Source organism: Chanodichthys erythropterus, chromosome 24 (assembly GCF_024489055.1).
Source record: "Chanodichthys erythropterus isolate Z2021 chromosome 24, ASM2448905v1, whole genome shotgun sequence".
In the NCBI taxonomy this organism is placed as follows: Eukaryota; Metazoa; Chordata; class Actinopteri; order Cypriniformes; family Xenocyprididae; genus Chanodichthys; species Chanodichthys erythropterus.
This window is the reverse complement of record NC_090244.1, coordinates 18,352,648-18,375,623: the sequence shown is the minus strand read 5'-3', so window position 1 is coordinate 18,375,623 and position 22,976 is coordinate 18,352,648. Positions and strand designations below refer to the sequence as shown.

At 36.0% G+C, this 22,976-nt stretch overlaps 1 protein-coding gene across 2 annotated transcripts in view; it reads left to right on the top strand.

Moving 5' to 3' along the window:
• dapk2b (death-associated protein kinase 2b) overlaps positions 1 to 22,976 on the top strand; it is a 43,671-nt gene that overhangs the window by 13,259 nt on the left and 7,436 nt on the right. For both annotated transcript variants that reach the window (XM_067380693.1, XM_067380692.1), the window contains exons 3-9: positions 10,142 to 10,363; positions 14,435 to 14,573; positions 19,313 to 19,442; positions 19,606 to 19,654; positions 19,761 to 19,787; positions 20,656 to 20,808; positions 22,363 to 22,408. In XM_067380693.1, the coding sequence (XP_067236794.1) occupies positions 10,142 to 10,363; positions 14,435 to 14,573; positions 19,313 to 19,442; positions 19,606 to 19,654; positions 19,761 to 19,787; positions 20,656 to 20,808; positions 22,363 to 22,408 (766 nt within the window). The remainder of the gene's footprint in view (positions 1 to 10,141; positions 10,364 to 14,434; positions 14,574 to 19,312; positions 19,443 to 19,605; positions 19,655 to 19,760; positions 19,788 to 20,655; positions 20,809 to 22,362; positions 22,409 to 22,976) is intronic.

Below are 22,976 nucleotides of genomic sequence, written 5' to 3'. Positions count from 1 at the left end.
TGGTTTGAAAGAATGCCTTTACAGGCAAAATTCAATCCTTTTTACGGAGCCCCGCACATGACATGCACACGATTTATAAATTGAGGGAACGACTTAGTAAAGTGTGCACATGATTTATAAATCAAAGGAACGAATAAGTAAATCGTGCACACGATTTATAAATCGAGGGCACAAATAAGTAAATCGTGCGCATGATTTATAAATTGAGGGAACAAATAAGTAAATCGTGCGCATGATTTTTAAATCGAGGGAATGAATAAGTAAATTGTGCGCACGATTTATAAATTGAGGGAATGATTCAGTAAAGCATGCGCATGATTTATAAATCGAGGGAACAAATACGTAAATCGTGCGCACGATTTATAAATTCAGGGAACGACTTAGTAAAGCGTGTGCATGATTTATAAATCGAGGGAACAAATAAGTAAATTGTGCGCACGATTTATAAATAGAGGGAACGAATAAGTAAATTGTGCGCACGATTTATAAATAGAGGGAATGATTTAGTTAAGCATGCGCACAATTTATAAATTGAGGGAACAAAGAGGTAAATTGTGCGCACGATTTATAAATTCACAGAACGACTTAGTAAATCATGCGCATGATTTTTAAATCGAGGGAATGAATAAGTAAATTGTGCGCACGATTTATAAATTGAGGGAACGAATAAGTAAATTGTGCGCACGATTTATAAATAGAGGGAATGATTTAGTTAAGCATGCGCACAATTTATAAATTGAGGGAACAAATAAGTAAATTGTGCGCACGATTTATAAATTCACAGAACGACTTAGTAAATCATGCGCATGATTTTTAAATCGAGGGAATGAATAAGTAAATTGTGCGCACGATTTATAAATAGAGGGAATGATTTAGTTAAGCATGCGCACAATTTATAAATTGAGGGAACGACTTAGTAAAGCGTGCACATGATTTATAAATCAAAGGAACGAATAAGTAAATCGTGCACACGATTTATAAATCGAGGGAACGTCTTAGTAAATTGTGCGCATGATTTTAAATCGAGGGAACAAATAAGTAAATTGTGCGCACGATTTATAAATTCACAGAACGACTTAGTAAATCATGCGCATGATTTTTAAATCGAGGGAATGAATAAGTAAATTGTGCGCACGATTTATAAATTGAGGGAACGAATAAGTAAATTGTGCGCACGATTTATAAATAGAGGGAATGATTTAGTTAAGCATGCGCACAATTTATAAATTGAGGGAACAAATAAGTAAATTGTGCGCACGATTTATAAATTCACAGAACGACTTAGTAAATCATGCGCATGATTTTTAAATCGAGGGAATGAATAAGTAAATTGTGCGCACGATTTATAAATAGAGGGAATGATTTAGTTAAGCATGCGCACAATTTATAAATTGAGGGAACGACTTAGTAAAGCGTGCACATGATTTATAAATCAAAGGAACGAATAAGTAAATCGTGCACACGATTTATAAATCGAGGGAACGTCTTAGTAAATTGTGCGCATGATTTTAAATCGAGGGAACAAATAAGTAAATTGTGCGCACGATTTATAAATAGAGGGAATGATTTAGTTAAGCATGCGCACAATTTATAAATTGAGGGAACGACTTGGTAAATCGTGTGCATGATTTTTAAATCGAGGGAATAAATAAGTAAATTGTGCGCACGATTTATAAATTGAGGGAACGACTTCGTAAATCGTGCGCATGATTTTTAAATTGAGGGAACGACTTCGTAAATCGTGCGCATGATTTTTAAATCGAGGGAATGAATAAGTAAATTGTGCGTGCGATTTATAAATAGAGGGAATGATTTAGTTAAGCATGCGCACAATTTATAAATTGAGGGAACAAATAAGTAAATTGTGCGCACGATTTATAAATAGAGGGAATGATTTAGTTAAGCATGCGCACAATTTATAAATTGAGGGAACAAATAAGTAAATTGTGCGCACGATTTATAAATTCACAGAACGACTTAAGTAAATCAATTTAACCTACTATTTTTTTCCTGCATGTCATGTGTGGGACCCCATACATTTTAAAAGGAATCCACGCTATTGAAAATTTCTTATGAGGGTTCAAGTTGATCAACAGAAAGCTGCTTGGTTTTCTGTGTGAGCTGCTTCATACATTGCTACACTATTGACAATAACATTGGAGTTTTTTTCACTTTAGAATAATTTATTTTTTTAATGTGTTTACAAGCAAAAATATTCCAATATTAATCAGAATATGGCCATTCCGAAGCTTTTTGTGAATACATTTACAACCAAAACCAGATTAAGCCAATATTCCAGTTTCTTGAAATCTGCATAAAATGGTTGGAATATTTCTGTATTAGATTTTTGGCTGGACTATTTTCTGTATCAGATTTTTGGGTCTTAAACACCTTATTCAGAATATCCACCATAACTGAATATTCATTTACAACTGCATATGTCCAAACAAAGGTAATTTTGGGTCATATTAAATATGGACCCCTCAAAAATTCAAGATGTAGCTAAATTAATACAGAAATGTACCTTAATGAGAAAATTATGTGTTTTGAGTAAATTCCTCTATGATTCACCTCACACACACATTGCCTGCATCTTCAGGTGTTGCGACTTGAAAGCCAAGCGGCTATAAATGACATTATTGTTTCCTGTAGAGGTGAAATATGCCTCTAATGTGATAAATGAAAAGAAAACTTGAGACGCTGAGTTGTTTTGGTCTAGGTTTGCTTTCTCCCGTGGCTCTCGGAGAGACCAGCCATCCCTTGGGACACACATTCCTGTTCGGACTGTTTTGGTTTTCCACGCCTGTGCTGTGTGTGTATGAGGCAAACCTCTTATCTTATAGGCCGCTCTGAACTCTCCACGGACAGCCCGACCCTTTTTCCAGGCGGAGGCCTCGCAGTGTTTGGCGTCCTTGTACCTCAGTGGGTTATTGGTTGTTAAACAAACATAGTTATTGATGCGGCCAATAGTCCCTACTGATTTAGCAATCAAACTTATTCGGTTCTGTTTGCCAAAGGCACTGAACTGTAATGCAATTCTTCTCTTGATTTTATTACATGAACAGAAAACCGCATTAGACACAGTGAGAAAAATGTCCTCTGAGTGAAATAAAAGTTGTTGTTTTAAAATCAGTGTTTCTTGTCTCAGCGTACACATCTCTCTGTCTTTATTATATTTGCGATTTTGCAATAAAACAAACAGGCAAATTCCCCTTGGCCTTGAGGCTGTGTGCCATCTGGGAACAAACAAACAACAAAGTCTACCATTACTGCGTTGAATATATATATATATATGTTCGTGACAATTTTCATGGCACATTTTCCTCTCTAATTCTAACCTTAATGCATATTCTCAGTAATGATTTTTCATTTAATTCTCAATTAGTACAATACTTTTATGCTGTTTTATCTTTTATTTATTAAATCAGCATAATTTAATGTAGCACGCAAAAAAGTACTTTAATGTATAAATATTTTACAATTTAATATTTTTTCTCAGACTAATGAGAATGACATTTTATTTATGGTAATGAGAATTATGGGAAAATCATGACAATAATGGCCGACAAAAATATGCACAAAGATGGGTGCTCAACAAAAAAATAAAAATAAAATCGCAGAAAAAAGTCGACTTGTCTGTCTTATATTAAAATTTTTGCTTATTTTTGGAGCTATGGTGTGCCGACTTTTTTCTGCTTTTTAATGAGAATTATGGGGGAAATGTGCTTAATTGTCAAAAATAACATCACTGTGGGGGAAAAAAGTGGGTAACACTTTATTTCGATGGTCCAATTTAGACATTGTACTAACTGTAAGTGCCATTTGCACGCACATTTCAACTAACTGTCATCAGAGTATTAGTAGAGTATTAGTAGACTGTTTGCTTAATATCTGCTAACACTTTATTTTGAGGGTGCCCTATTAGACATTCTCCTGACTATTACACTGCATTCACACGGGGCATCGGCATCAATGCTTGACGGAGGGCGTGTCTGAAGCTTGAGCTGACGCAAGCGTCATAGTACAACAGCCAATCACATTACTTTCCGGTGTTGCATGAATGCAATTGGCTAACATCTGTGATCTGATTGGCTGACACCTGCGTTGACACTTAAACAGTTGAGAAATCTTCAACCGCGAGCAATGCTAGTGAAGCGATGCGACGGAACCCACAATTCAGTTCGGCAACGCATGACATCACCCATTGAAATTATAGAGAAGAGGTTAATGCCGATGCCCCGTGTGAATGCAGCGTTAATCATTCTACTGACTATAAGTAATTTTACAACTACACGTCAGCTTATTCTACTAACCCTAACCCTAGTCTTGTAAGACTCTAATGAGAGTTAGTTAACATGTAGGTGCAAAGTTACAAAATGTCTAAAGGCGACCATCAAAACAAAGTGTAACCAAAAAGGGCTTCTTCAGTCTTAAAATATTTTTGGGTGAAATGTGATTCGGACATGTCCTTGAGAGGTTTTATGAGATTCATGAGAATGTATGACCCTCTCTGGGATGACCAAAAATCTGTAGCCTGTAACAGCAGGTAGAAGAGATATAGGGTGGGATCTAAAATTATCCCAGTATTGATATGATATACACACATATAGTACTATCGCAGCCTTTATGGAACCTCTCAGTGGGGCTTCATGTGAAACACAGGAAATAACTGGCAGCAATCATGGCCTAATCATCTGATCGCTGTGCATAATCTACACAGCCTATTCTCACAGCGCATTTGGAATGATGCATGAACAAAAACATTAGGTGACAAACCAAACTTTAGTCTGCAGCATCATATTTTTATATACTTCCCTTGTGAGATCAGAGAAAAGGGAACAGGAACACAGAAGTACTTAAAAGATTCAGAAAGTTGTTTGCATGATCTTCTTATATGTAACTGAACTAATAGTCAACATGTATGTTGGGACATTTTAAAGTGAAACATACTAAAAGAAAGATATATATCAGACTTTAGCAACTAAGAATGCTATGACTAAAACACAGTCCACTATTTACATAGTCTGCTGTGGTCTTCTGGAAGACATTCCTACAGATGTCATTGTTTAGAAACCTTGCAAAACATCCCGCACATTTCAAAGAGAAGACATCATCCCTTGTTGTTCTTTTCCCCCTCATCCTGTTGTCAATTTTCCCCTAATCCCTCCTCTCTGCTCTGTCCCTCTGTGATGGTACGAGCCGTCTGGCACGAGCACCAGAGGAGTTGGACAATATTTCCTGGTCACAGCTGGTAATAAGCCAGGCCAAATGTACAGACGTGAGGCATGATGTCAAGAACTGCCAGCTTAGTCAGTTTAGAAGCAGTTCGTCTAGATCTGTGGTCTGATAGACACATGCTAGATATAGGCGTGACTCAGAGACACTTCCTAAATCTGCTTACGTCAAGTGCTGCCCATCCATGTGCATCAGGAATGAATTTCTGTATTATTAGAGTACGTCTGCAGAATGTGATAAATCACTTTTATATCAAAAGAGAAAGAAAGATCCTGTTTTGTATTATACGATCCCCTTTAAATGGAACCTACAATATAATGTCCCTTTTTACAAGATGCAATATAAGCCTCTGGTGTCCCCAGAATGTGTCTGTGAAGTTCCAACTTAAAATACCCCACAGATCATTTATTATAACAGCTTTAACAGCTCACGCTTCGGTTGTTCAACAACAACAAAGCTGGACAATCTCACACAGCCAAAATGAGGATTGAGGAATGAGGAATGAGGATCACCCCCTTTGTTGTGTGTTCTTGGGGGCGGGGTTTATGTAAATTTTAGAGTTAGTGATGTCACCAACCCAGGAAGAAGTTCCTACCAGCTGTTTGTTTTAGTCCTCATAAAGCGATTTCTGAAATATCTCCCTTTGCATTGAACTTTGAGTGTCGTAACTTTGCAGATGTTGTTTATGCTCAAACAACAACATTACACACTAACTAAAGTTAAAAAAAGTGAAATCATAATCAACCACCTCTTTAACCCTTAAATGCATGACGCATTTCGCCAATCATTCTTACATATTGGGGTCTTTATCGACCCGGATCAATATCTAACACGGAAGGATCTCTACCTGTCGTGATAATATAAAACTCTGATATTAGAGTAACAATTACAGAAGAATAAAATAAAGCATATTTTGTTACCTTTTGGAGCTTGAAAGGGCTCAGTTTGAGCAGATGTTTTATGTCATCACCACTGTCCTCGTCAGAGCTCATTTCCCAGTAAATTCAACAAATAATGAGCTAGTTTTATGTTTGAGGTCATGAATATAAGCCCATTTGCGATCTCAAACATATTCTCAAAACTATATAATTTTCAACATCTTCAAAATCAATATTTCGATCGCTAACAGCTTCACCAGATTCATCCAGTAACAGTTACAGTCATATTTGATTGCGTTCAGTACTTGCTCTGCAGTATACCATTTCATTTTTCTCTTATTATTTCGTTTTCTGTCTAAATTCTAAGATTCAGAAATCTAAGATTCAATTATTGTTGTGCAGAAAGAATATATGTACACTCATACACTCATTAGCGACCCTATACAATTTTTTTTTAAAAAATGAATACAAAAATAGGCATTCTTTTATAATTTTTTTCTTGTTATATTCTTTATAATGAATTGATTGAGGAATACCAAGAAGGTTGATGTCTAACTTTAAAAAAATGAACGAGGAGGAGGGTAGTGAATGATGTCCCGGGTCACTAAAGACCCAAGGTATGCATTTAAGGGTTAAAACCCTTTATACATTCTTCCTGGACGTTGCTGAATCTGGAATCATTTATCAGTATTGGTGCACCCCTAATTTCTACTTTAATCTTTCCTGCCCGCAGTCTACACAAACCAATAGATAACATGAGCAGCAGACATATTTCATCTGTCGGGATTGACTGGGGAGATATTGTTTGAAATGTTCAAAGCGTGTGTGAGGAAGCAAAAGCGTCTTTGACATAGAAGCGGTGGGTGGGTGGCATTCCTCTTCTCTGTCTCTCTCTTCTCTCAGAGCGTTTTCCTCCCACACCATGACCCCAGTTGGTGCGCGTCCCTGCGGCAGGATTTCCTCTTAGGCTTTCGCTATGCAAGAAATGCTCTTTTCTGAGTTTCTATAGGGAGCTCAAGAACAAAATATCCTTGCAGACATATTGCAGCATTAAAGATCCAACACATAACTGATTGTTCAGTACAACAGCGCAAACCCAATGGGTTTCACAGGCTAAGAGCAAAGCTATGCCAAGTTACTAAATACTGAACGTGGGCGGTCATATGTTAATGTACTTGTGATATCTGTATCCCTTGCATAAGAGTCTCTGTAATTAAACTGGAAAATGTGGTGCTATATGTTGAATTTGATGCAGCTAAATAGAGCTTATAGAGACTATTATTAGACTGACACTAATTTGGCACCAGTTAAGTATTTTCTCTTGTTTCTGCCAGTTGGCGTTAAAGGATTTCAAGGATTTCTGTTTACATTTAAGGAAATTAAGCTTTTATTGAAACTATTCCTAGTAATGTCTCAGTGGCATGTTGTCGACTTTTGCAGTGGAGGTAAAGTCTCCTCTCTGGGTTTGGATGTTTTAGTCCAGTGTCAATTCATGTTCAAGCAAACACTATAGAAAAACACAAGACGCGTCACTCGTATTATTATGAATGGGAGAAAGTGCAACGCGCAATATGGCGGAATAAGTCCCGCCTTCTAAATAAGAGCCAATCACCGACTGGTAAAGTCATGGCGTCACTGCAGCGGCCATTAGAAGCTCCCGTTCCTATAGAAACAGTCAGACGTGCGCTTACTATAGAGATGCGCACTTAGGACTACGCATGCGCATTAGGTTGATCCAGCCTGAAAAATACAGTTTTTTGTCACAATTCGAGCATTTAGAAACAAAATTTATGAGGCAGTTGTCAGATTTCATTGGTGATTTCAAATATGAAATTTAATCGGAAGCTTGGCAAACAGCTTTGGAGAATTTGATGTTTCCCCACTTAAAGAGATAGAAGCTGCACTTGGATGCCCGAGAGGCATTTCAAAGTTGGCCGCCGAGTGAAATGACTTGTCTTAAAGGGACTTTGGTTCAAATTTGAAGGCATATACTTCATTTACATACATTTTTTGCTGCTAGTATTATATTTAATTAATTATGTTTTGTTACTTTTATATTCAGTTTGAACAATTAATCATATAAAAATGAACACATACAAGAAATATACAAACAAATTTCCATGAATAAACACCATAAATTTAGTATGACACGAAGGTGCACATTTTAATTTAACCAAACTGTGATGCTTAAAAAACAACTTACTTACAGATCAGATTTAGATTTGTGTTTCAGTTTGATATAGATTCAGATATACCAAAAGTCTCACATTAGTGCCAACATTAGTCTGTCCATTTCCACCAGTTTGACCCCTTTGATTTGCATTCAGTGTTGTCAATTTATCAACTTTGTAGCTAGATTAGCAACTTTTCATGCCCCTTTAACAGCTTTTATTTTTTTCAAAAAATGGAACAAGCGACAAATCTAGGGACTTTTTGGACTGCTGGTTAGCATTTAGTCAGTCAATATATTATACTCATTCTGTTGTCTGACAGATAATTATGTAGGTTTAAATGGGAACAGCTTTATTGGACATTCAACTTTATATTAAAGGTGCCATAGAACGTTTTTTTGCAAGATGTAATATAAGTCTAAGGTGTCCCCTGAATGTGTCTGTGAAGTTGCAGCTCAAAATACCCCATAGATTTTTTTTTTATTAATTTTTTTAACTGCCTATTTTGAGGCTTAATTAGAAATGCGCCGATTCAGGCTGCGGCCCCTTTAATTGCTCACGCTCCCCGCCCCCTCCCCCTCCCGAGCTCTCGACTCTATCATTGCATAAACAAAGTTCACACAGCTAATATAACCCTCAAAATGGATATTTACAAAGTGTTCGTCATGCAGCATGACTAATCGCGTAAGTATTGTATTTATTTGGATGTTTACATTTGATTCTGAATGAGTTTGATAGTGCTCCGTGGCTAAAGCTAACATTACACACTGTTGGAGAGATTTATAAATAATGAAGTTGTGTTTATGAATTATACAGACTGCAAGTGTTTAATAATGAAAATAGCGACGACTCTTTGTCTCCATGAATACAGTAAGAAACAATGGTAACTTTAACCACATTTAACAGTACATTAGCAACATGCTAACAAAACATTTAGAAAGACAATTTACAAACATCACTAAAAATATCATGTCAGTTATTATTGCTCCATCTGCCATTTTTCGCTATTGTTCTTGCTTGCTTACCTAGTCTGTTGATTCAGCTGTGCACAGATCCAGATGTTAATACTGGCTGCCCTTGTCTAATGCCTTGAACATGGGCTGGCATATGCAAATAGTGGGGTCATACATATTAATGATCCTGACTGTTACATAACAGTCGGTGTTATGTTGATGTTATGAGATTTGCCTGTTCGTCGGAGGTCTTTTAAATAAATGAGATTTACACAAGGAGGAAGCAATGGTGTTTGAGACTCACTGTATGTCATTTCCATGTACTGAACTCTTGTAATTCAACTATGCCAAGATAAATTCAATTTTCAATTCGATGGCACCTTTAAAGTACAGTATGTGAGCACAGATTAGGATCGAAAACATGTGTAAAGTGCCGACAATTGGCACATTCCATCATCTAGCGACATTTATCCTCTTTTTTAGCTACTTCCCATTGAAAATAGTTGCCAACACTAATTTCATATATTTTGTCATTACAACCTTCACATTTGAATCACACTTAAATGTCTAAATGAGTGCATTAGTGAGTGCAAAGAGGGGGAAAAAGCACTGCCTTTTACTGTGTCACTTTAGGTAATTGAGTGGTTTATATACATTGTTCCTAATGTTCATTTTATTCTTGTGCTGTCGATTATTTTAAGTAATGTTTGAAGAAAATGTTTTGATCCCCTGGACTGTTTAAATCCTTCAAAACTACCACGAAGTGGCAGCTTGTGCTATTGCGTTATTAACCATGTCCTAGGGAGATGAATGTTTGAAGTGATTACTCAGATCATTCATCATCTGTCTCATTATGCAGAAGAACTGAATGTTTTTTCTCTCTCTCACTCTTTCTTTTACTCAGTGGGCAGTTTGCTATTGTGAAACGCTGTACGGAGAAGAGTACGGGTGTGGAATATGCTGCAAAGTTCATAAAAAAGCGGCAAAGTCGGGCGAGCCGGAGAGGCGTTCGGCGAGAGGAGATCGAGAGAGAGGTGGACATTCTTCAGGATCTCCAGCACCCCAACATCATCACGCTGCATGACGTTTACGAGAACCGCACTGACGTGGTGCTCATCCTGGAGCTGTGAGTGAGAATACGTCCTCCCACGTCGTTTGTGAAGAGCTACAATTACCCACTCGCACAGTTGTCCTCACTGTATAGCTCTTAAAGGGGCCACATCCTAAACCCTTTTATCGTTGATTTTTTTCCCTGTTTCTAAGCCAATTTCAAAGTTTTATGGCAAGTTGCACCCAAAAGATTAGGAAGCTGACTTGTCTCGTTACCTATGACTTTGCAGGCAACGTTTGTCTAATTATCACACAAAACTGATTTTGGACTGACTTCTGAGGCAGCATAACAGTTGAATGATGCTCAATACTAGTGTTTTACTAGAAATTACATTAAAAGTATAAAAAAAACGGTCTTAAAACATACATTTATGCACATCCTGATTATGCCAAGGTAGATGCGTTCCTGGATCAACATATTTTGTAAATCTAGGAACAACATTCCTGTCCAAAAATTTAGTCCCAACCATATTCCTACTCCTAAACCTAACCATACCCACAAGTTATTCCTAAAATCAGAGGGAAATGATTAACAGTGAATAACACTGATGTAGAACAACTAACGCACAGCCTGATTTTGCAGAGTTAGATGCGTTCTGAAAATTTTGTCCTAACCCTATCCCAATCCCTAAACCTATCCCAACCCATAACTTATCCCTAAAATCAGAGGGAAATCATAGGTGAATACCCTGGTTGTAAGCCTAAACTTGACATAAGCTGTAAAGATGTTGATCCAGGAACATGTTGCACTTCGTGAAATCAGGTTCTGCTACATTTACACACAAACTGACCACCAACCACAACTTTCAGACGCCATATTTATATTTTATTTTAGCTCAACTGTTACAGAATGGAAAGCACAAGGATTGTGGGATATCAAAGGCAGTGAAGGATACATGCTGTCTGTTAAAAAAAAAAAAAATTTGATGAAAGTATTTCAATAGACAGGATGTGGTACAATCATTGAATTCGGATGTGCCTTGAGCTTTCAGACACAGCCTTAGTTTTACATGAACTCATCTTTTGTCTGACCCTTAGAATTCAGAAGGATGTGTTTTTCATTCGTACTTAAGACTTCTGAATGTAAATGAAAAATACAGCAAAAAATGATATGAATTTGAAGGACATTTGTGAAAATGTGATAGGAAACAATTATAACAAACAGGGTTGTACCTTCAAATGAATGTGAGCTACTGCTTGATTTCAAGTGCCTGTCCTCAAATGACATTCCTCTTTAGTTGACTAATGCCTGCCGCCCTCATCCAAGAGCTCATAATTTATCTGACTCACTGCTGTTTGAACTTAGTTCTCAACTTAAAGCTTTCTCAAAAGAACTCTTACCATCTAGTCCTGAGCTATAACAGCTGCTTGAAGTACCATTTCAGTCAACAAACATCTGATTCATTGGGTTGGATGCATTAGTGGGCAAAAACATTGGCTGCATGATGTAGTTCGAATCTTATTTTGCATTTTCTCCATCCTACACAGTATGTGACATTAGGATTGGTGCATCCAAATCATTGTGCGTTGTAAATATTATGCCAAAGGTGCAAAGATGGCACAGTACTTCTATATAGTATGTATTTCTATTGAATTTTCATCAGTGCATCAGTTTGGCTCTTTTTTTAATCTAACATTACCCATGACTAAACTACCATGCTACCTATTTTTAAATGTATGAACATTACTGGCATACTGTTGTTTACATACTCAAATATATTAACATTTCCAGTATGCATTGTTGACTTTTCCCTTACGTCATTTTAAAGGGAACAATTTGCAATTTGTTGTATCTCGTGGTCTGGAGGCCTGTGTGTTTGTCATTCTCTGAATGTGTAGGGGAAGCTGTAGTAAATGTCAGAGCTCTAGAGTTGCTGGGAGGCCCGGCTCAGGTTTTCCCTGCCTGAAATGTGTGCATGGGAGCGTGGAATCTCAATTAGGACTAATTGTGGCCTGAATCCAATCAGAACGGTAGTTAAATGGACTGTCTGTGACTGTCAGCTGTTCAGCATTTTAAAGGATTAGTTCACTTTTAAATAAAATTTTCCTGATAATTTACTCACCCCCATGTCATCCAAGATGTTCATGTCTTTCTTTCTTCAGTTGAAAAGAAATTAAGGTTTTTGATGAAAATACTCCAGGATTATTCTCCTTATAGTGGACTTCAATGGACTCCAGACTATTCTACTTATGGAATGAACGCGGCGCCAGTTTAGTTAAGGTTAATGTAAGTAGAATAAGGAAGGCGTAGGACATAAAGCGCAAGCGTTTTGAAGAATGCGGAAAGCGGAAGCACGTGCAAGGCGATATTTTGTGTTTATAAAGCATATACCGATCATTAAAGCATGGACCAATTATTTCTCTAGACAAGACCCTTATTCCTCGTCTGGTATCGTTTAAAGCCCTTTGAAGCTGCACTGAAAATGTAATTTTGACCTTCATCCGTTTGGAGGCCATTGAAGTCCACTATAAGGAGAATAATCCTGGAATATTTTCATCAAAAACCTTAATTTCTTTTCGACTGAAGAGAGAAAGACATGAACATCTTGGATGACATGGGGGTGAGTAAATTATCAGGAAAATTATATTTAAAAGTGAACTAATCCTTTAAGTGAAAAGCATCTTTCTGGGTGTACTACTCAGACATTGTAGAGTTCAGCTAAGCTGATATATTAATGTATTAAATGTCTGTGAGTGTATGGGAAAGAGATTTCTGCAGAGCTATGATAAAGTGGCTTGATGTTGGTGATAAAAAGGACTGTGCTAAGCTGTTCGAACTCTGCTGTGGTTAACTGTCACAGAGGAAGTTTGCTAGTCTCATTTAGTTGAGATGAACATCCCTGTATGTGTTAAACTTTCTGTGCTCAGTTTATACTCAGTTAGGAGGACCTTTTTTAATTTAGACAAATAAATGGTTTTTAACATTGATTGTAGGTTTTATTTATTAGAAATTATTGTTATTAGAAATATTTACATAATGAAATTTAAATATACAGTACAAATGATGTACAATTTTAGAAATAGCAAAAATGCATCAGGAATGGATGATAGATAGATAGATAGATAGATAGATAGATAGATAGATAGATAGATAGATAGATAGATAGATAGATAGATAGATAGATAGATAGATAGATGGATGGATGGATGGATGGATGGATGGATGGATGGATGGATGGATGGATGGATGATAGATAGATAGATAGATAGATAGATAGATAGATAGATAGATAGATAGATAGATAGATAGATAGATGGATGGATGGATGGATGGATGGATGGATGGATGGATGGATGGATGATAGATGGATGGATGGATGGATGGATGGATGATAGATAGATAGATAGATAGATAGATAGATAGATAGATAGATAGATAGATAGATAGATAGATAGATAGATAAATGGATGGCTGATAGATAGATAGATGGATGGATAGATGAATGGATGGATGGATGATGGATGGATGGATGGATGGATGGATGGATGGATGGATGATAGATAGATAGATAGATAGATAGATAGATAGATAGATAGATAGATAGATAGATAGATAGATAGATAGATAGATAGATAGATAGATAGATAGATAGATGGATGGATGGATGGATATAGATAGATAGATAGATAGATAGATAGATAGATAGATAGATAGATAGATAGATAGATAGATAGATAGATAGATGGATGGATGGATGGATGGATGGATGGATGGATGGATGGATGGATGATAGATAGATAGATAGATAGATGGATAGATGATGGATGGATGGATGGATAGATAGATAGATAGTTAGATAGATAGATAGATAGATAGATAGATAGATAGATAGATAGATAGATAGATAGATAGATAGATAGATAGATAGATGGATGGATGGATGGATGGATGGATGGATGGATGATAGATGGATGGATGGATGGATGGATGGATGGATGGATGGATGGATGATAGATAGATAGATAGATAGATAGATAGATAGATAGATAGATAGATAGATAGATAGATAGATAGATAGATAGATAGAACAAACTGGACCAGATGAACACTTCTAACCAACTGAAACTGTTTTTTTTTTTTTTTCAGTGTTTCAGGAGGCGAGCTCTTCGACTTCCTGGCTCAGAAGGAGTCATTGAGTGAAGAGGAAGCCACAGAATTCATCAAACAGATTCTCAACGGAGTTCAGTACCTGCACTCCAAGAAAATTACACATTTTGACCTGAAGGTACAAAACAAGTTTTGTCCACGGCTGTCTCACAGATCTCAAGTCAGTCGTATAGTTTCCTATAAATGGCTTGGTTGTGGAGGCGAGAAACAGCTACAACGGTTGCCATGGCAACAGTATAGCTCTTCCTCAAGCAGAGGTGAATTGGCCTTTACCGAAGAACAATCGGGTCTGTTGCATGGCAACACCTGAAACTTTGCATGACAAAATAGCTATTCACTTTTCTAAGACCTGCTATTGTACTGTTTCTTGGGAATGCATACATGACCCCATTTCTGTCAACCGTCTGGAAATTCCTTCCTTTCAGTCTTTTCAGCTTATAAACAACTTCCTCTGCTAATGACAGCTCTAACTAATCACTGTGACAAACACCGTCCCATCATGGGCTGAGAGCGTACGTGTGTTTGTACCCCATTCACATGTGTTCCTCGTCCAGCCTGGCCCGGATCCAGACATTCTGACACAGCAAGGTTATCAGCAGCACATGATGAGACATGTCACCCACGCTGTTCTCTGCAATAATCTCCATCCTGTTTTCCTAAGAGCTGCGTCTCCACAGTCGCCAGTCTTGAGCTACAAGGGCAGCCAGAGACACTTAAAAGATATTACTTTGGCTAACTTCCTCTCTTGCTCCAGTCAACACATGCTAACTGCTTTGTAAACAAAACATGCCATTCCGAACAATGCTTGCAAAAGAATTGCAATAAAAATAGCTAATTTAGCTAGCAGCAAAATTGAGAGATTTAGGAAGTAGCCAGTGACTAATTACAGTAGATCACAGGATATCGCTTGGCCTGTTCAGACCAATGCGCAAAAACCAGCAGATGGACTGAATGAAAATTCAGATTCCCTTTGCAGAAATATCCTGTTTACACAAAGTGCTACGTAACTTTACGCTTCTGACAGGGAAGTCAAACAGTATTTGTAGGCTTTCAAACAGCCGTTCAGATTTTGTATTCGCTATGGTGTTTATCAAACAATTAGCTTAGCATAACTCAGTTACTTGTTTAAAACAAAACATGCTAACTGCTAAACAAAAAGTGTAGTGTTCATAAAATGAATTGTTCATAAAAATAGCTATTTTAGCTAAAAGCTAAATTCAAAGATTTAAGAGGTAGGCAGTAACTATTTAGGTCACTGGATATTAGCTTACCTCAGCTTAGCATAACTCCCAAAGTCTCTCAGTGGAAAAGATATTAGCTTAGCAGAACTTCTTTTCTTTCTCAAAACAACATGCTTACTGCTATTTTGACAAACACACCATGCCATGCTCACACCAAATAAAACTGCCAGGTCTGGATTCTTCCTCTGCTATTCACTCTTACGTAGTGAAATAGTTTATTGAGTGACACCAAGTCGTAGTTTTATTGTAACAGTAGTGACTTTTTTATTATAGAAAATTAGACATTAAAACATATCTGTAAAAAAAATAAAAAATAAAAAATCTATAACATTAGCTGATCTGAACAGATGCATTATCAGCATTCATTCAAATTACAATGTTTATCACACTAAATCTGTTACTGAATATTCATCTTGGTATGAACAGTTCTTTACTCCCAAAAACGTTCACTCAAATATATGAGCTTTGCATAACTCTCTTGCTTACACCAATAAACATATGCTAACCGCTGACAAAACATGCCATGCTCACAAAAGAATTGGCCTTGAAACGTGTTAATTTAGCTAACAGCTAAATGTAGATATTTAGGAAGTAGACAGATACTAATTAGATCACTGTATATCAGCTTAACTTAGCATAACTCTCAAAGAATCCAGTCAAAATGATATTAGCTTAGCATAACTTCTGTTCTTTAAGGTGACCAGATTTCTGAAATGGCACCGGGGACATTTCCTATGTGAGTGGTCAAAATACCACCAAAATCTCATTTGTTATTATCTATTAATTAAAAAACGGGGACAGTACATTTTTTATTTTTTTATTGTTGTGGGTTTCACATTTTACATTAATACTTATTATTATTTAATTTTATTAATAGGTCTAATTTAATTTTATTAATTTTTGGTCTGGTTTTAATACATTTCACCAAAATAACTAGCCAGTAGGCCTAACTACAAAAAACTTTTAAACTATTACACTATTTTGAAAAATCACATTACAAAATATGAGATAAATAACAAATAATAATTGCAACATTTATTATTGAATTGAATATTTTTCACAAGCTGTTTATACTGTACGAAATTACAACTTTTGTCCAATGATATTTTCATTTTTTGTTAACAGCTTTACTGATACGAAAGGAGCTCTGATGTAGTATTCTTGAATAAAGTTGACAAAATGTAGGCTAAATTGCCCCCCTGTAAGTAAATTTTGTACATTTTAAGGTTAAATGCATCAATCTGGTGCACTTTGGAAGCTCAAAATTAAGAGTTTCAACCCATGTACTGTGTGCACATTGAACAAAAAGAAAACAGCATTAACTTGTACCTGGACATTAAAGAGGGTTTTTAGTTCTTCTTTTTAGTTGTGATATAAAGTCTATATCGTTTTAGGTGTTGTAGGATGCCAAACAATTATTACAATAAAATAATAATATAATAATGTTTTAGGCTTAGCTATATAATTATTCATGAGGCTATATATATATATATATTTATTTATTTATTTATTTATTAATTATTTTTTTGGTTAGGCTACATTACACAACCTATAAATTAAAATACTAGTTTGTAGCCGATTTCTAAGATAAATTCTTGAGCTTTAATTTTGATCACCAAATCGCCAGCTGATCGCGTGAGCAAAGTGCACACTTCTCTTTAATACACGCAACACAGACTGTATATATATACTTAATCACTGTATTTTGCTGTTTTATAAAGGCACAAAGTTCGTTGGAAAAATACAACGTAGAGACGATTTATGTTTAAAATTTTCGGTTCATTATGAAATGGTGGCAGCGCACAGGGTCATTAATGGGAGACACTGAATGAATGTATAGCTGATAAATGTGCTAAAGTTGTCATATCAGGTGTTATATCATAACAAAAACCCTTCAACCAGACCGAACGAGAGTCTGAAGGCCTGTCGCTGCTCTGAGTGAGTGACAGGAGGCGTGTCTGTGTTCAGCTGCACGAACCTATGGTGTGAACGCGCTGCCGGTGTATATGGATACTGTAGAAAAGCGGGATTGAACTGTTTAACATATTTTAATAGAGATATGTTTAGAAAAAAATATATATATTAACAACACTATTAAGAAACCTCTATGCTGTATGCTGGCCAGACTTTTTTGCAATGTATTCGCGGATTATTATGAACGAGATATAAAACGGGGACATTTCCGGGGACAGCTCCAGTCGGGGACGGAGCACCAAAAACCGGGACTGTCCCCGGAAAACTGGGACGTCTGGTCACCCTACTGTTCTTGCTCAAAACAACACATGCTAACTGCTATGTAAACAAAGTCTTGTGTCATGCTCACAGAAGAATTATTCATAAAAAAGGTTAATTTAGCTAACAGCTAAATTCAGATGTTTAGGAAGTAGACAGATACTTATCAGGTCACTGTATATTGGCTTAGCTTAGCATAACCCCCAAAGAACCCAATCAAAATGATATTAGCTTAGCATAACTTCTGTTCTTGCTCAAAAAAACACATGCTAACTGCTATGTAAACAAAGTCTTGTGCCCTGCTCAAGGAAGAATTGTTCATAAAAAAGGTTAATTTAGCTAACAGCTAAATTGAGATATTTAGGAAGTAGACAGATACTAATTAGGTCTCTGTATATTAGCTTAGCTTAGCATAACTCCCAAAGAATCCAATCAAAATGATATTAGCTTAGCATAACTTCTGTTCTTGCTCAAAACAACAAATGCTAACTGCTATGTAAACAAAGTCTTGTGTCATGCTCACAGAAGAATTGTTCATAGAAAAGGTTAATTTAGCTAACAGCTAAATTCAGATATTAGGAAGTAGACCGATACTAATTGACTATTTACATTGACAAGGAGGTACATGTCCGTACTTGTACATCCTAAAAAGTGGCACAATTCCTAAGGGAACATAGTGTACGTCCTCCTCCGCACTTGAAGTCAGCCAAATGCCTCTTTTCACCTCTTGGGTGCGTAGAGGCATTAATATGGGAACATAACAGGTGTTGAGTCCCACGCAGCGTCCCTCAGAATTACATGAAACCTTCAGCCACTTCATCAGCATGCAAACTGCTGAGGTGGAGGTTAATGCTGATTAGCCGTACACACACATAACAGCCATACCTTTTACTGAGATGGACTTGAAAATGGAAAGCTTGTTTTCATTGTCATGAATGATACATGGTGCACTAAAAAAGCTTGTATTTTCTGTCAGTCTACGCAAGGTTAGCAAGACTCATCTTTAATATTAGCTATCAGGCTACAATGTGCTCTGTGAACTCACACATTTCAGTTTCACACTGAATCAAGTGTTTCCCACTTGATTGTAGAATTGAGATAAATTAAATTATTATTAAGCAGGTAAATGCATAAATATGATAATTGAATAAATAATTGAATAAATAATTATGGAATTCACTTCTCACACGCTCATACAGTCATTTAAAATAATAAAGGTCAAGGAATATAGGGATAAACTAGAACTGTGAATAATGAATGACAGGTTCAGTCTTGGACGGTCAGACAGTGACACCCATAATGTCAATGGAAACAGCTGTCAAGTACTTAATTTCTTGACTGATGACTGTTTATGGATTTAATGGGTAATTTAATTGTTTTCCAGCCTGAGAACATCATGCTCCTGGATAACAACATCCAACTGCCGCGGATCAAGCTTATCGACTTCGGTTTGGCACATAGGATCAAAGATGGAGTAGAGTTCAAAAACATTTTTGGGACTCCAGAATTTGTTGGTAAGTTCAAAAGTTCATGATGTAAAATGCTAAGTGAGTGATTCATATTACCAAACGACGCTGATGGATCAGACGCTGCTGAAATTCTCTACCATCTTTGGACATCCTACATTGTTGTTTTGAATCAAATGTAGCTGATGCCTCTAACCTGGTTTATTTTCAGCTCCAGAGATAGTCAACTATGAGCAGCTGGGATTAGAGGCCGACATGTGGTGAGAACTTTTAAGCACATCACGCTTTGTACTTTACATAAAGTAAGCGTCAAAGCTCGGCAATGGCTTAACCATGTGCTCTCTTCCGCCCCTCTGTTTCCTCCAGGAGCATCGGAGTCATCACATACATCCTGTGAGTGTGAATGGAGGAATGTTGATTCCTTCTTCTCTGACTAAACATCCAAACATTCATAAACATTCCATTGAGTTCCATACACATGGAATTAACTGGTCACATGCTGAACAAATGTATTGATGAACCGCGCCGGTGAATAATGAATGAGTGGTTCTCACATATCAAACAATAACACCCATTATAATGTTACACCTATTGCCAACAGGAACATGATTAGGATGCTTTTTTATTATTGAGATGAATATCTGATCGCACCCAAACTCAGTTTATACTAGGGTGTTTTTGTTTTGATTAATAAATCTGACAATAATTTTATAGTATTTAAATGATTTTCTTCTATATTAGTAATATAATTCATGTCAAATATCGGTAATATAGTAGAACAAACAATATCCAATAATAAAAATAGCAAAATGGAATGGGGATAGATTAATACACGATTCAAATGTTGTAGCAATATAAAAATATTCATCACTTTTGATCAATGTAGTGTATAATTTCTTTAGAAAAAATCTTACTGACAAAAGCAGAAAAATAAACAACAATCAGATAAATTAAATAAATATGATATTAGCAGTTCACAATTATGTTCATTGAGAATGATAAAAGTAAACATAACAACGATATACCAGAAAAGTGAATAATGAATGACAGGTTGAGCCTTGGGCCATCAGACAGTCACAGTCGCACCCAAAATGTTCCACCCATCACCATTTTAAACATAATTATGGCTCTTAACAGCTGTCTGATGCATAAACTCCTGCACGTGTTTGGATTCCACTGTCAGATCAGTTACAGGAATATTAATTAGCAAGAATTTCCAATGTGCTTGTACACAGGTCAAGCATTTGTCCTTGTTTTTTAGATTGAGCGGGGCTTCACCGTTCCTGGGTGACTCCAAGCAGGAAACTCTTGCAAACATATCAGCAGTTAACTTTGAATTTGATGAGGAGTTCTTCGGCAGCACCAGTGAACTGGCCAAAAGCTTCATCAAACAGCTGCTGGTGAAAGATACAAGGTGAGAGGTCAAATCAGGTTTCGACCATAAAGGCTTCAGTGTGACTTTGGGTCTTTTTTTGTAGATTTTTTTATTTTATTTTTTATTTATTTGTTTAGAAGGCCTGTCAATTACATTTTTAATTATAATTAAATCTAATATTTTTGTAGTTAAATTTCTTTTTGAATATATTTATACAAGTGTTTTTACTAGTCACAAGTACAAAAAACTCAAAATATTCTATATAACATGCATAAACATGCTAATTTTTACAGTTTAATGGAATTTGTCATTATTAGCATTTAAAAATAATTTATACTGTTAGACGGGTGAGCTTTTGACTTTAATATTAACGTTAATTTGTAAAATGATGCCTCGTATGAAAAAGGAAATAAAAAAGGTAATTGCGACTTTATCTCACAATTCTGACTTTTTTTCTTAGAATTGCGAGATATAAACTCACAACTGCAAGTTGTAAAGTCAGAATTCCGAGTTATAGTCAGAATTGTGAGTTATAAACTCAGTACTGCGTGAAATAAAGTCAGAATTGCGAGTTATAAACTCAGAATTAGATGATATAAAGTCAGAATTGCGAGTTATAAAGTCAGAATTGCGAGTTATGAAGTCAGAATTACGTGATATAAAGTCAGAATTACGAGTTATAAACTCAGTATTGCATGAAATAAAGTCAGAATTGCGAGTTATGAAGTCAGAATTACGTGATATAAAGTCAGAATTACGAGTTATAAACTCAGTATTGCGTGAAATAAAGTCAGAATTGCGAGTTATAAACTCAGAATTACGTGATATAAAGTCAGAATTACGAGTTATAAACTCAGTATTGCGTGAAATAAAGTCAGAATTGCGAGTTATAAACTCAGAATTGGGTGAAATAAAGTCAGAATTGTGAGATATAAAGTCAGAATTGCATGAAATAAAGTCAGAATTATGAGTTATAAACTCAGTATTGCATGAAGTAAAGTCAGAATTGCGAGTTATAAACTCAGAATTGTGTGATATAAAGTCAGAATTGCGAGTTATAAAGTCAGAATTGCGAGTTATAAAGTCAGAATTGCGAGTTATAATGTCCAAATGTGAGGGAAAAAAGACTGACGTTTTTTTCTCACAATTCTGAATTTATAACTCGCAACTAGTTTATATCGCAATTCTGAGAAAAAAGGAAAAATTGTGAGATATAAAGTCAGAATTGCAGGATAAAATCTCGCAATTGCGAGAAAAAAAGTCAGATTTGTGGTTATGACTTTATAACAAAATTCTGAATTTATATCACACAATTCTGACTATAACTCACAATTGTGAGTTTATATCTCGCAATTCTGCGATAAAATTGCTAGAAAAAAGTCAGAATTATGAGATAAAATGTCCCAATTACTTTTTATTTTTTTATTTAATGTCGGAAACAAGCTTCCATACTCAAACCAGTATTACCAGTATCCTATATTATGTTCTAATGTAGCATCCCACGGATCTAGTATACCTCATATTTTTCAAAGTTTCTTTTCTTTTTTTCTTTTCTTGCATTTACCTTCAATTTTGTCTTTGTTTTCTTTGCAGAAAGAGGCTTAAGATACAAGACGCACTCAACCACCCCTGGATTAAGGTAACTTACTCTTGGATTATGCCTGAAACATGCACAGTCGAAAGCATGTTTATCTATGCTTGTTCAGCTTATTTAAAATCAGTGCTTCTTACTGGCATTATAACATATATGAGTGTTGAACTTTGCTCTGCTGTTCAGAGTGAACTGACCTGGGTTGTACGCACATCATTAACAACGAAACATACGACAGGCAAACTTACTGTAAACATGCTTTATGACATATGACGCACTCTATAGGAATTGTGCAATTAAAGTGAAAGTTCAACCACAAATGAACATTCTGTCATCATCTACTCAACCTCATGTCTTTCCAAAACTGTTTGACTTATTTTCTTTAGTATTTCAACTCAAAAGAAGATATTTTGAACCTTTGTTTTGACTATACAATAAAAGTCAGTGGGGTCCAATGTTGTTTTGGACTTCTTGCACAAGCAAAAGCAGTTTAAAAATCCTTAAAAATATCTGGAACGATATGAGGCTGAGTAAATGATGCCTGAATTTTCATTTTTGGGTAAACTATCAAGGTATCCTCGTATTACCTTGATGGCCAACTACTAGATGCACGTAT